The sequence below is a fragment of the Botrytis deweyae genome (assembly GCF_014898535.1).
Source record: "Botrytis deweyae strain B1 chromosome Unknown BDEW_019, whole genome shotgun sequence".
Classification (NCBI taxonomy): domain Eukaryota; kingdom Fungi; phylum Ascomycota; class Leotiomycetes; order Helotiales; family Sclerotiniaceae; genus Botrytis; species Botrytis deweyae.
Genome location: NW_024066226.1, coordinates 410,998 through 426,234, shown reverse-complemented (window position 1 = coordinate 426,234; position 15,237 = coordinate 410,998). Strand labels below are relative to the sequence as shown.

Genomic DNA, 15,237 nt, shown 5'->3' with positions numbered 1-15,237 from the left:
TAATCGTCAATTCAATTGAAATAATACTAACCATAAAAAACAGGCAAAGTTGGCTTTTTATCAGCATCAAAAGTGAGTAGCATGATCTAAACCCTCTATATACGTTTGGATTTGACATGGTTGCTAACGGGTACACCTAGGAGCTTACCAACCTCCCAACAAAGCTTAAAGGCTTTGTATAATCCCAAAGATGTCTACAATGATACGGACCCCTACTACACCAGCAACCCAACGATCATCGCCAGCGTCAGCGAGAAAGTCGGGGTTTGGAGAACCACAGCCATCTACACCGCAGACTGGAACTTGGAAACACCCCAAATTCGATGAGATCGCAAGACGACAGAATGTGGCCACTTTTACAGATCAAAACATGAGGCGACTTGTATGGAATGGTGTGGGATTTGTTGTGTTGTGGTACTTTGGACAAACACTTTGGAGAACGTAGGTACACCAGATCCAGAATGCAATAATATGTGCTAACTGTGATCTCAGCTTCCCTGGTTATTTCTTCGGCGAAGCATTATTTCCAATCTTTGCGTCCTGGGGCTTCCGAACAATACAATTCTGCCTCGTTTTCAATATTGTTGTTGCACTTCGCCCATTCTACACGAAACGAGACAACATGGAAGACATACCTTTGACACCTGCTCAACGAAAACTTCTTGGGTTGAAACCTAGTTCAAGGCCACCTACTCCAGGGTCGGAGTATGTCACTCCACCGAGATATAGGAGGACGTCAACACCCCTGAGCAGCTCGCCTGCGAATCGAAGAGGAAGCCCAGCTTCTGGAAGTCCTTCCGGGAAACGATCCGAAAGTCCACACACTCAAGACGGCCTGGAAAGCTTGATCAATCCACTGGGGCCAGTCTATTCGCCAGGTGCAAGTCCCTTGTTACAGAAGACTCTCATGAGTGGAAGTGGTAACCGGAGGTCTTCATATGGCTCAAATCCTCTTGGTCGATCTATTGGGGATCCTGGTACACCAAGTCCATTAGGTGCTGCGAAACCGTCAAGTGTTGGGTTAAATAACAAATGGCTTTACGAGAAGGGAAGGAGAAATTCAGGCAATGCCCGATTGTATACATAGATTTTAGACTTGATGGATTGTGGATATAGTTAGATACCCTTGTGGCCCGCATTACTTTGACATGCACTACTTTGACATGCACCTGCATTATTGAAATTTTGTATTAAACATTGTCCTGATGATTGTTGGGTTGTCTCAAGACGCTATTCAATTGAGTATGTGATTCAGAAAATTTCATGTTGAGTACGTGGTATCTGTGATACCTATAAATCTTCGCTAGCACGTGAAGATTGGCTCCAGTGAAGGCTATCTTATCGTCCAGTACAAAGAAGCTTCGTCAACAATCTAGAACATTTATTACATACATATCAAACAACGGCCACAATTCCAGCTCCAGATGCAAAACACAATTAAGGATGGGAGCTTCCGACTCGAAACTAGTATTTAAGAAGGGCATCTTCCGACTTTCAGAGGACAAGATCATTCCTGCCGATGACCCATATTGGGCTTCTGTGAGTTGATCGCACATCTTCAGCTGAAGTTATTACTAATTGAGCCTTGTATAGTTTTGGGAGTTGCCAGAATCCACAGAAGACATTTTCAGTCTCTTCTCCCCTGCGGATATTCGAAGAACTCGCGATACGGCGTTAGAAAACCTAGAGACTCTAATATTAGCAATAACCAGCCGACTTTTTGTTCTCCGCCATCACCCCTCATTCCCTCATCCAGAGTTTGCTCCGGAAAGAGATGCATTGAATTGCATTCGAATCCTCACACGCATTCTGCCATACGTATACGAAGCTGAAAAACTACAATCATGGGAGGAGACATTCTTTTGGGGCGTGAGGAGGAAGCGGACACGGTACACAGTCGCAGATTGATGTTGGTTGATTCAGTCACTGACTATGTTGTAGCAAGGCAGCCCTCGCCCGAGACGTAATATTTGATGAATCCCAGGAAGAACTACAGAAGCTCGAAGCTGCGGCGCAAGAATTTGAAGAGGTAAAGCCCTTGGCAGAAGAATTGATCGACACTTTGATCGATTTGTTGTTCTTTGCAGATTTTACCCTCCCCAAACCGCAGAACAGTAAGAACAAAGTATCGTATGCCATTTGGCAAAGCGGAGTAGGATGTAATACACCAGTGGGTACTAGTAAAGAATTTGAGAACAACCGCACCGAGATATTAAGATTGCTCTTGACTTTAACCAGTCAGAGTATGTACATGTCGGCAAACTTACTTCCTGTGCAAGGCGTGAAAGCCATCACATATATCGCTACTTGTCCAGACAAGCAGGTTGTGTTATCTGTATTGTGCTCTCTACTGAACACGGTAAGGTCACACTATCCTCATTTATAACCAAATACTAACATGTATGAAGACTTTGAAATACAACCCAGCAAAATGGCAAGTGCCATATAATGTACAAGTTTTCAAAGACCCAAAACAGATTCTAGTCACATATGCATTGCAGGTCAGTCAGCATACTATCCATTGATTTCAGAATCTGATGTTCGAACCTCGTAGTTTTTGCTTGCCATTCTCCTATATCCGATACCCGAATCCGGCCCTGCTCAAACCAAGAAAAGTAAGATATTGATATAGTTCTGCTTGTAGATTTCAATTGACATTGTTAGATTATTTCCGACACTTTCTTGGTCGTTTACATAGGCCACAAGATTTTCAATTCATTGTAGATGGTATGACAAGAATCTTGAACCAGCCTATGAATACCACGAGCTCCTATATTCCAGGAAATCAATCATACGCAAAATGTGCTTCGGAGATGATCATGTTATTCTGGGAAATCACCCAATGCAACAAACGATTCAGGTCGTTTTTGATTGATACTGATCGATCACACGATTTCGTTATTTTAATCATATTCTATTCCCTCGAATACAGACTAGATGCCTCCAAACAAGGAGTTGTACGGATGTGTATTTTCATCTTACAGACCTTAAGTGTAGAACCAAACTTTGGCAAGAATCTTAACAAGAGATTTGAGGCCCAGGATACTTTGCCGCCCAGTATCAGGCTTCAGTCATTCAATGGGACATATGCCGATTTCCTCATACAAGTAGGTTTTCTTCGGAAGTTGATACTGCAACACTGACGAAGAACAGTCAATTTACAACATAATAACAACAAGTCAAGGAAAACTCACAGCCATATACCCTGCCTTGTTAGCAGTGATAAATAACATCGCTGCTTATCTGGAGAATATCAGCGCTCCCACGTCTTCAAAACTTCTGCAATTGTTTGCGTCGATGTCATCACCAGGGTTCCTTTTATCGAACGACAGTAATCATGATCTCCTTCAGTCTCTTTTGGAGAGTATGAATGCTATCATCGAGCACCAGTATCCTAGTGAGTTATCCCAGTATCATTATTTATTCTGCAAAGATAAGATACTGACTATCCATCTAGACAACCCTAATTTTGTGTATGCTATTTTGAGAAATAAGAAGAAATTTGAAGGTATAGATTCACTCCTCATATCTTGAGTGTCAACTAAATCTGGATTAGCCTTACGACATTTTACTTTGGAAAGTGGCCAAGAAGAGATAGAAAGGAGAAACAGGCGAAAGAAAGAACGTCTAGCAGAATCAGGGGACGTAGACAGTAGGAGAGGCTCCGCTGATAGTATGCGAAGCCCATCTATAAGTCATGCACGAGGGGCATCAGCGCTTAGTAATGTGCCAGAGGAGGATACGTTTGCTATTGGAGACGATGACGATGAAGATAGCGACGTTGAAGAACGTCCCACTCCAGCAGCATCACCTCCCACAGACCACCCTTCAAGGGCCTCATCGATATCCTCAAGCATTGATGACACAGTCCCTACGCAACTACGAGGAATGTCAGAAAAGGCCAGGGGGAAAATGCCTGGTATGTATTTCTGCATCTGGTCGCCGAACAGGTTACTAACTCGTAACAGCTGGCATGCCCACCTTCTCTAGGCATAATAGCACAACGAGCTTAAGTAGCTACGCAGCATTTTCATCGAGCGGTGCATTTGAGCCTACACCTCAGTGGATAGAGACATGGCTTCCAGAACTTCCACTTCATACAATCTTAACTCTCATTGATCAAATCGATTCTCTCCTCTCAAATCCTAATAATCCTTCCGATACACCTTCAAATAATATCCTCCGCACCATTCAAAAGGCCGAGATAAGAGGAATCGAGACTACAGCCATTCGTATTCATTCTTTTGAGTGGACGCCATTATCGCTTGGTTGGTACGAATCCCTGCTATGGGCATTTGTATTCACATCTGAAATGCAGGTTGCGAAGGGTACAATAGGTGTTTGGAATGGCACAGCAATAAAGCTGTTTAGAGTTCAAGAAGTAGCAGCACATGGACCTACATTTAGTTCCCCGAGGGGTGCAGTTGACGCTGTGGGTAGCAATATTGTGAGTAGGCTTGGTAGCATGAATTTGAGGGGTGTGGCACAAGGTGGTACGACTTCAACCCAGTCAGGTAGCAGTGGCGGCGTTGGAGGGGGCATTGTGAGGACTGGCACTGGAGGATCTTCTAGAAACGAATCACCGTTAGGGGGTAGGAGTGCGATTATTTGATTGATCGGCAATAGATTAGCATGTTAGGTATCGTATACGGCAGAGTTTGTTGGCATACATGCATGCAATTTGGCAAATCACATGCGAGAATCTCTTCAGCGTTGGCGTATAGGAAGAGGAAAAGAGACTAGGCGAGTCACATATAAGATACACTGATAGCAATAAGGAAACCTTTGTGTCCTTTTTTAGACATACTAGATCCTACTAAAAAGGCTGTTTCTCTTTTCTTTCTGTGGAAAAAGCGCCACATATAATGTAATACATCCTATGAATTATCTTTTAATTGACCAAAATATCAGGTTGGACCTAGTGCACATGGGTTTCTAGTGCAGATCTTGATGATCCTCAACACTCAAGATAAGCCAGAAGATCCATCTGAAGTCCACGGGTATCGTAGAAGTGTGGCTGTGCATTCTATCGGTTAGTGAACATTTCTTACTTGATTTTTCCGTGATTTGAACTTGTATTTCCTGTCCAGTCACTTCTGCTTGATCTTCACGATCGACAAATTCTAGAATATGCGTAACGGATAGAAGTGTGGCTGTGCTTGAAGATCATTTCCGAGGTCGGTACTCTAATGCATCTGATAGGCTGCACGTGGATGCTGAAAGCTTACGCCACACCTGTGGCTCAAGCTTTCTATGAGCTGAGCTCCCGAGGTCCTTTCTGATAATGTGTGATTATTCAATTCTTGGGATATTAAAGAAAGATGACATTATCGCTTCAAGTTCGAAGGTGAAATTTGGTCACTTTTTATTCTGCGTTTCAATTTTGATGCTGGAGAAGAGTCGCTTAGAACTTCAGTTTTCTGTCTAAACAGAGAGGGAAATCGTGATTTTGTTTATAATCTGCACGCGCGCGCAAATAAGATACACTACACACTGTACATACATCACTTGTAAGCCCGAGGAAAGTATTGGGCTAAGTAGAGGATCATGGAGACTGGAAGGAACGCGGCACTTCCTAGTGTTGCGGAGCATGCGCATGAAAGAGAAGCTACAGGGACGGGGGGAGCGGAAGAGGTGATAAAGAAATATAGAGTTCATGTGAGTACGCTTTGAATCATTTTCACCCCTTTTTATGGGAACTAGAATGGCGCATCATGTTTGAGTTGGAGATCAGCAATGGCATGTGATGAACATGGGATGGAGGGAGCTAATGTAATGAGGACTAATGGCAAAATAATAGGTTAGTTCGAAATATCTTGATCTAACAAAGAAGAAATTGGAATTGACGCGATTGCCGCACGAAAGGCGAGGGGCAGATGAGGGGAAAAGTGGAGGGGATGCTGAGAGTGAGCAATTGAATGAAGAGGGTGTGGTGACCAAGAGGGAGATTGAGGGCTTGGTTGATTATTGGTATGCACACTCCAGATTATTGACCATTATATATTACAGGACTGGAGACTGTGATAAAGATTGAGGAAAGGCAAAAGCTAACATATGATTATGAGCACAGGCTAGAAAACTATTCCTGGCGCACAAGGGAGAATTATTATAATTCCACATACCCGCAATATCGCACTACATTCGCAATTCCGAAGTCTAACACCAATGCTCAAGAAGGATCGAGTCAATCGCTACGCATTCATTTCATACACATACGCAGTTCTCGCGCGGATGCAGTTCCGCTGTTGTTGGTTCCAAGTTTTCCAAATAGCAATTTGAGTTTGGATGTAGAAGGGTTGAGTAAGGAGTTATGTGAGCCAGAGATCTTGGGGGAGGATGTTCCAGGACACGGAAACGGACAGAGACGGGGACACAAACAGGCTTTTGACATTGTGATACCATCAATACCAGGCACGGGATTTAGCGATGAGATACCTGGAGCTAGAGCAGATGTTATGGGGGAGACAGCTAGATTATTTGGGCAATTGATGAAAAGGTTAGGTTATGAAAATTACATTGCTTCAATGATGGGGTCTGGGCGAGAGAAGGGTGGGGAAGTGGATTATCATTTAGGCAGGGGGATTGGTGATCTGGAAGGCTGTAGAGGTGTACATTTGATTGAACCGAGATGGGGAGTTCCGACTGTGAAAGAAGGAGTTTGGGATTGGGTAAGGTGGAAGGTGGCATTGTTTTTTCACGCGGGAGTTTGGGGGTATGAAGAAGGAGATTGGAAGAACTTGAGTTTGCAGATGAGGAAAAAAGAACACAGAATTCCGACGAGAATGTCGTTGTTGAGTGGGAAGAAGAGGAGAATGGGATATGGAGCCGTTACGAGTATTGGTTTGAGAGAGCCAGATGCAATAGCTTATGCGCTTTGCGATTCTCCAGTTGGCCTGTTGAGTTTTGTTGCGACAGCACTCAAGAAGAAGAATCCGAAGCATCAATTGAGCAAAGAGAAAATTATTGATCTTTGTCAATTATGTTGGCTACCTGGACCTGAGGCCGCGTTACGATATTATGCGAATGCAATACAAGAAAGTGAGCAGTTAGAAGGAGTAAAGAGGAACGGCAAAAGACAAAGGGTAGCAATAACGGTATTTGATGACGATGAAGGTTCTGTTGGATATAGTCCTCCTGCTTGGGGAATGGGCATACACGAAGTTGTCTTCGTTCAAAGAGCTAGTGGAAAGGCCGGACTTTTGGAATGGGAGAGATCGAATGTTATCTTTGAGGGTATTCGTGGCTTGGCAAAGGAAGTAATAAGATTGGATGACAAAATTCAGCTGAGAAGATTGGAAAGAGTTGTTGTTGATGGGGGATTGGAACATCTCGAATCCAGTCATGGTATGCAACTAGATGTTGAGAGTCCGGATACAATTGTTGCAGGTTAAGGTCATGATGGTGTAAACCAAACGCGAAAATCAGAAAACAGGAACACACCAACGTTGAATAGACAAGATTGCGACGATACGGTGGATATAATAGAAGACGAAAAAGATATATGGGTTGGAGTGCTAATGAGGAACGATCTGTTTTTTGAGATACCAAGGGCATGTCTACTTACGCCTATACAAATTTCTTTGATAAATTGATGTTCATATACGACTCGCTATCAAGCGCTAAATGCATGTGAAACCACCTGTTTGAAAAGCACATTGAATGCCAAGACACTGGGCTGACCCCGAATAAATTGACGCCCGCGTTTGTTGGTAAACGAGAGAAGTGTGATCGACCCGGCCTTGGGCTGACAAGGGCATTGCAGATAAATCGAAGCTTTTTTCTCCACTGTGCAGTGAAACGTGCTCGGGAAAGTATCTTGGTTGGAGGCCTTTCCTTACTGATCCTTCTCATGGTTGGAGATGTGATATCAACCAGATTGTCCAATGTGATCTGTCATGTATGGAAGGCTTAGTTTTGCTGCTCCCCCGGGACCAGCAGGGCGCCAAGAAATATTGGAGGCCTTGCGGTGCAAGTTTGTGCACCTCAAGATTGGCATAGGCGGTGGCCATGGGGTGTCCTGGTGTAACTCTTGGGCGGTTTGTACCGAGGAGTGTAGGTTGGTTCATGGTTACAATATCGAGATTACCAGCAAACTCGCGTTGCTTTGTGCTAGGACCTTGACGTGCAGAAGTGCAGCTTTGACTGGCCTGGTCGTGTGAATATGTAGCAATCTATAATGGTGGAAGGGAAACCAATAGGGGAAAGACAAATTCTTGTTAATAAGTCGGGTACCCCACTTTCGGGCCATCCCTCTTTTGGGCCATCTTAAAAATTCATATTATATAATTTTAAAATATCATTTATTCAACAATTACTCAGTATTATAATAAATACTTAAAGCTACACTTTTATTATTATCATTAATATTTCCTATATCAATTTCACAATCTCCCACTACAATTTGTACCTCCCTAATCTTTTTAATCTTAGAAAACTTCGAATTTGGATTAGTTTTTATCTTATACTTTTTTTTAAAAACAATTTATTTTAATTGATATTCTAATTACTTTATTCAATACTTAAATTATAGAATTTCATAATCCTTAATATTAAATCTTTTAATAATCTTTTTAAAAAGCTAGTAATAAATATAAAGATTGATTTCTTTACTTTAAAGAAATATATATAAATATAATTTTAAATTATTAGTTTTTTAAAACATTTTAAAAATTGAAATTACAGATTCTTTATTTTATTGATATATAGGATTATTATTAGAATATAAATTCTGATTTATAATTTTCTTATTATTATTTTCAAACAATAATCTGAATATAATAGACTTAATATAGTTTAGAGGTCATAAACCTGAAGCTTTTTATTTAGATAGTATATTATATTCTGTTAAATTATCCAGTTGTATTTTTTAATAGCATATAAGGAAATTAGTTTTTCTAATTGTTTCAGAATTCAATAAAAAAACTAATTTATTAAGATGATGCTTATATACTCTTTTAAAAAATAAGAATACAAATAAATTAAGAGGTTATAGAATATATAATATATATAGTAAAAGGAATAAAAGATATATTTTATACTTAAAGTATTTATATATAAATTCAATAGTTTTATAATTTCTATATTTATTTAATATAAAGAGTTTTGATTTATTCAATAAAGGAAAGACTATTTGAGGTATAAAAATCTTTTTAAATTATTTTAGAATAATATTATTTGTAGTTTATTTATTATCTATAGCAATGAAATGCTATTCTTTATAAAACTTTAAATCAATTGGAAATCATTATTATTATACTAATTTTCTTTTTAATATAATAAAAAGATCAAAAACTCTTTTTATAATTAAGATATACTCTATAAATAATATCCAAGCTTTAGAACCAGATTCCTTTTTCTGAATAAAATAATATTCTGAGCTTTCTAGAATTAGTCTATTTAGTTTCTAGTTTTCTTGTATATTTACTTTATTTATATTATATTAATATTAAGATTTAATATAACAAATTAAAGATAAATCCAACTTTGAGAATTATTAACTAATAATATCAATAATTGTATTTTTAATATATATTAAATCGATTTTAATTTGTTTTTTAATTTTAATCTCTAGATTCTTTCAAAGAAAGTTTGTAATCTATTATTTCCCAAATATAGAATTATTTTCTTTAATATCAAAAAGGTATTCTCTAATTTCCCAAATTTATTAATATATAGAATTAATATTTAAAAACTTTTAAATTAATATCCAATCTGTTAATTGTTTTTTTTATATTAAAGTTATCTTTTGTATATATTGTATATTTTTTTTATAAAATAAATAATTATTTATATAGTTTTGAAAAATAACTTTTGGAATTCTATAATCCAAAATAGTTTATTAGATTGAATGCTTATTTATTATTATATATAAGGCTAAATTAATATCAATTTTGATATATATCTTAGACATAATATAAATAATAATATATTAAAATTTTAAATCAATTGATTCAAGTATTATGAAGTTATTAAAGAATAAATAAGAGAGATCCTTTTTTGTAATAAGCTTTTTTAAGGTGGCCCAAAAGAGGGGTAGTCTGAAAGTGGGGTACCCGATTTAATATGTGGCTGAATCCTGTAAGCTGGCACGTAGCTGGCTGGCTGGCACTACTTGGGAGAAAAAAGAGGCCAAAATTGATCATCTTAATAAATTCTATCATAAATCAATCGATAATAAAAATACAAAAATTAATGATATTTAATGAATTCTTGAGTAATCTTTAATTATCAAAGTATTTCAATATTTAGTTCTCTAAATTGAAATGGAATAATGGGATTATTCAAGAGCCTGGCCAGTGGCCAATTCCGGCCTGTTTTTCCAACGGAAGAGTGGTGGAGGCTGGCTGGCTGGTTCTATACTTCCATCTCTCAAATTTATTGAGGAAAGGGGTAGAATTCTTCAGAGCAATCAAATGGAACATCCTCAAACAATAATGTATGACATCTTGGCCACGGTAATGCAGGCTCACATGCTAAATGATGCATGCTTCAAGATTCGATGATTTCTTATCTGATGTTTGAACTACCGGTGTACGATCTGCAACTGCGCAATAGGAAATTTACTCCGAATGTGGTGCTCTTCCCGAGGGAAACGAACAGAATGGCTAGGGTAGTGAGTACGTACGTCAAGCGTGCATACCAGCTTTAATGTTATCTACGATAGAGGTCAGAGAGAAGCAAGGGATTAACTGGTAAAATGGCTATCTACAGCGAATCTCCATCAAGAATATGGTTATAATCATCGAGGAAACCATAATTATCGGACATCACATCATCTTACCATGGCCATTAGCGAATAAAAGATGTCCAAGTTTTGCACCTCCATTTATCCTGTCAACCATAGAATAGCTGTAGTAAACGAATGTGTCAGAATTTCCATGCATCGCGGTAAATAGCCGCCATCATCTAATCGTTGATTCGAAGGTTGAAGATCTTCCAAGGACCAGAACATGTAAGAATGATTTATTTTTTACGTTCTACGACCCATCAACCGTTTTCTACAGGGAAGTGAAAACAATTTTATTTCTTTGCCTACCTAGTAGGTACCTAGTCCCGTACTTATCATGAGGCTAGAGAAAAGGTTCACAATGTGGACTTTGTTAGTACAGCTACCACACACCACACACACCAACAATCTTTCTAGCTGGCCCATAGGAAAACTTTAATTATTTTTTATTCCATTTCTTTTCCAATCCTTTTCCAATTCTCTTCCAATTCTCTTCCAATTCTCTTCCAATTGTACATAATATAACATACAGACTATTCACCCCCGGTTGCTCGTGTCATATCAATTTCCACTTCGTCATCCTAGTCTCCTCGTCTTCTTCGTCTTCCTCGTCCACTTTCTCTTCGCTTTCTCCTACCCCTTCTCCTTCTCCTTCTCCTTGTGCTCTTTCTGTTTCTTATCTTATCACACACACAGCACCTCATATTCCATATTCCATATTGACCTGTCGAATTGTACCAACTTCTCAAGGGATTTGGTCCAACAATTATCCAATTGAGCTGTTGTGATCTGGGTTGACGGACAAAGCTAAAGATTCATCACGACCATTGTGCTTTGCTGCCAAGCGTTGATAAGACTAACAAAGACCAATCTCAAACCTCGTCATTTTTAATCTTCGAAAGCTTCTTTCCCCTTTTGCTTCGCCACATTAAACATTATACAACAAACCGTCCGAGGAGTCTATCGCAGACTTCCTTCGCGACTTCCTCGGGCTTGCGACCCTCATACAATGCATTCCGTGCAAACGGGGATTTCCAACTATTCATCAAACTCGAGTAGCTGATAATTTTAATATCTTCTGCGGAGCGCTGCCAACACTCCTTGGTTGAACTTTTCTTTCAGAACCGCAAAGATGTTCACTATTCTCCTAGAATTATGGCAACATATTGCGGCTCTCAAGCCATCTTTTATTTCCAAAAGCCCCCATTTCAATTTCATCACTGTACATTGTAAGTTCACAGAGACACAAATAATGGAAAACTCCGCATTGTGTAACGACACTAACTTAACGTCTTGAAAAGATTTCTGGATCATTGGAATGACACTACTCGGTTCTCTCTGTTTATATATTCGAGGAGGAATGCCTTACATAGATGCGCTATTCTTCGCAAGTGGTTGTGCAACCCAAAGTGGATTGAACACTATCAACATTAACACCCTCAACACATGGCAGCAAATTGTCCTATATTTAATACCGATATTCACGAACCCGATCACGATCAATTCCTTTGTCGTTTTCCTTCGATTATACTGGTTCGAAAAACGATTCCAGCACATTGCTGCCCAAAACAAGAGAAACCGAAGGAGCATCGCTAAATCATTCTCGAGATCGAGAACCACTGGTGCGGATACTGCAGATGCGGAGAAAGGTGTCAATGGCAGAAACATTGTTGTAATGCATGGCACGACAAGAGCAAATGTTCTGCGCGACAATCGGGATGCTATTGATGACATCCAAGCGGCAATCGAGAAAGAAAAGGCGTTAAACAAGGCAGATGCTGTCAATGGTTCTGGAAGTAGTAACATATCAAGTACGGAGACCGCGAACGATCCCAGTCCTACTTCACACCACACGCAAATTAAATTCGCCGATCAAGTAAAGAGGAGTAATGGGCTGGCCGACGAAGAGCTGCGATTACCAGTTCGTCGAAGGGATGAAGACCATATTGCCTTTTTAGAACGTCAGAGAAATCCAGAAGACAGAACTATTCTTCGAATTCCTGGACCAAGAGATGCGGACGCTGGTGTTGCTCCACAAACCGTTGAAGAGGAGGAGGAAGATCCAGTCGTAAGGACATTATCTCGCAGAGGTTCTATGTATTCTCGACCGGAAAGCCATGGTCGTGGCACTTTGAATGGAGAGTCGCAATGGCAAGATCATTATCCCTCAAGGAAGCGTAACGTTACAATCGAAGTTCCAACACATCCTAAAGTTGAGCGGGCGGTGGACGATGTGAAAGCTGCAGGCGCTACCATGAAGGGTGTGATGAGATTCCGCAACAACAGAAACACTGAGGGCCCCGAAGCCACGGATGCTCAGGGAAATGGAAATGGCGCAGTCATGTCGAAATTGAAGTCAAGAGCTCCAACATTTCAAAGCATCAAAACTGCTCTTACTGGCGAAAAGGAGGATCCCACTCCTTATTTGAGTTGGGCACCAACCATCGGTCGTAACTCAGCCTTCGTCGATCTCACCGAGCAACAAAGAGAAGAACTCGGTGGAATCGAATACAGATCACTGAAATCTTTGGCTTTAATTTTGTCTTGCTATTTCCTAGGGTTTAGTATATTCGCCGTTGTTTGTCTATTGCCCTGGATTCTTAATAGTCGTACCTATGGCTCAATAGTCGAGCAAGATGGTCAGGGCAGAGTTTGGTGGAGTATATTCACAGCTAGTTCTGCTTTCACGGATCTGGGATTTACCCTCACCCCTGACAGCATGATCTCTTTCAATACTGCTATTTGGCCACTCTTGCTGATGTCATTTCTCATTATCATCGGCAACACGGGATTTCCGATCATGCTCAGATTCATCATTTGGGTCACCACATTGTGGGTGCCCAGAAACAGTGCGGTTTGGGAGGAATTGAGATTTTTACTAGACCATCCTCGTCGATGTTTTACGCTACTTTTTCCAAGTAAGGCGACTTGGTGGCTGTTCTGGATTCTTGTAATATTGAACGGGCTCGATTTACTGTTCTTCATTATTCTTGATGTAAGTTTTCCCATCCCTCGTGGTATTGTACTTTGCTGATGGCCTATCTTAGCTTGGCAATTCTGTTGTGACTGATCTGCCAGTCAATATTCGTGTTCTCGATGGTTGGTTCCAAGCTGCTTCCACAAGAACAGCTGGGTTTGGAGTTGTCAATCTTGCGGAACTTCATCCTGCCATCCAGGTCTCTTATCTAATCATGATGTATATTTCTGTTCTCCCTATTGCCATTTCCGTTCGTCGTACGAACGTTTATGAGGAAAAGTCACTGGGTATTTACGGATCGCCAACAGAGGAAAATGAGGACGAGGGGGAGCCATCTTACGTCGGTGCCCATCTTCGAAGACAATTGTCTTTCGATTTGTGGTATATTTTCTTGGGCCTTTTCATCATTTCAATCGCTGAAGGCAGCCGCCTCCAAGGTACTGATCCGTCTATTAATATGTTTTCTGTCTTGTTTGAGATTGTTAGTGCCTACGGTACAGTTGGTCTGAGTCTAGGATATCCGGGAATCGATGCCTCTTTATCTGCCGAATTCAATGTTGTCTCGAAACTTGTCATTATTGCGATGCAAATTCGTGGGCGTCATCGTGGTCTTCCGTACGAGCTCGATCGAGCCATCTTGTTGCCAAGCGAGCATTTAGCAGAGAAGGAAGCTCTGGATGCAGCACAACGAGTTCACCGTCGGAATTCCAATGCAACAGCTGTTAGCAATGGAACAGATCTCGCAACTGTCAACACTGGCGTTCAAAGAGTCAATACGGAGCGTCCAGCTCCATCATCGAACTTCCTTAGTAGTCTTCTTCACCCAGGCCCGACTATTCCAAACAGCCACCGGAATCAAGGTACGACCCATGTTAGGCGGCACAGCATAGCAACACCAGAAAGAGGACGAAGTGTCAGTCCAAAAGCTAGTGGCGGCATCTTCTCCAAATGGAACAGCTCCGATAAACATCAGAATAATGTGGATAAGAGAATATCCGAATAATTGAGATAACTTTGGAACGGAGATGTGAATCAATTGTACAAAAAAATAGTTGTGGGATTAGAGCACTGGACTTTGTTTCTTTTTTAAAAGGAGGAGGCTCCGAAAATATGGGATACTACTACGATATCATGATACCTTAGATCGAATTTGCTTTTTGGGGCATATGTTTTGATGATTATGGAGTTGGTATGTTGACGGGTTTATAGATACGTAGGCACGGGTAGCGTTGTCGTTATTGTGTTTGGGCATGTTGGGAAACTCAATGGAGTGTAGCGGAGCGTGGGTAAATGAACCCTTAAATTGGAGGTTCGGGATTTGGGTTAAATCATATTACATGTAACGGCATGCATAGGTGTTTCGGGAGTTTTCATGGCATATGATACATGTTAGCCTGGGCTTGTGTAGATATGAAGATGGCTTGGCTTTGAATATTATTTACAGATGATTTTTGCACTTCCTTGACTTTTATTAGGCGCTTGACTGTGGGTGCGAGTCGGTGGTGAAGTAGTGATGTTTTGATTGTGAGTCAAC

The 15,237-nt window shown here is 40.4% G+C and overlaps 4 protein-coding genes across 4 annotated transcripts; all 4 read left to right on the top strand.

Annotated features, from left to right (window-relative positions):
* Nucleotides 1-190: 190 nt before the first annotated feature.
* On the top strand, nucleotides 191-1,087 carry EAE98_007845 (uncharacterized protein; the record flags this gene model as incomplete). The annotated part of the gene is made up of 2 exons (XM_038955468.1): nucleotides 191-441; nucleotides 493-1,087. The coding sequence occupies 2 exons, from the start codon at nucleotides 191-193 to the stop codon at nucleotides 1,085-1,087; spliced, it is 846 nt and encodes a 281-aa protein (XP_038808197.1).
* A 356-nt stretch (nucleotides 1,088-1,443) lies between these two features.
* EAE98_007844 (uncharacterized protein) lies at nucleotides 1,444-4,612 on the top strand (the record flags this gene model as incomplete). The annotated part of the gene is made up of 10 exons (XM_038955467.1): nucleotides 1,444-1,539; nucleotides 1,594-1,889; nucleotides 1,942-2,359; nucleotides 2,409-2,501; nucleotides 2,555-2,615; nucleotides 2,665-3,107; nucleotides 3,154-3,397; nucleotides 3,458-3,508; nucleotides 3,557-3,919; nucleotides 3,969-4,612. 10 exons carry the CDS (start codon nucleotides 1,444-1,446, stop codon nucleotides 4,610-4,612), a joined length of 2,709 nt encoding a protein of 902 aa, XP_038808196.1.
* A 935-nt stretch (nucleotides 4,613-5,547) lies between these two features.
* EAE98_007843 (uncharacterized protein) lies at nucleotides 5,548-7,391 on the top strand (the record flags this gene model as incomplete). Its single annotated transcript, XM_038955466.1, has 3 exons — nucleotides 5,548-5,658; nucleotides 5,801-5,970; nucleotides 6,071-7,391. 3 exons carry the CDS (start codon nucleotides 5,548-5,550, stop codon nucleotides 7,389-7,391), a joined length of 1,602 nt encoding a protein of 533 aa, XP_038808195.1.
* Nucleotides 7,392-11,243: 3,852 nt separating this feature from the next.
* EAE98_007842 (uncharacterized protein) lies at nucleotides 11,244-15,159 on the top strand. The gene is made up of 3 exons (XM_038955465.1): nucleotides 11,244-11,955; nucleotides 12,028-13,721; nucleotides 13,774-15,159. Exons 1-3 carry the CDS (start codon nucleotides 11,859-11,861, stop codon nucleotides 14,704-14,706), a joined length of 2,724 nt encoding a protein of 907 aa, XP_038808194.1. The 5' UTR covers nucleotides 11,244-11,858; the 3' UTR covers nucleotides 14,707-15,159.
* The last annotated feature ends 78 nt before the right edge of the window (nucleotides 15,160-15,237 follow it).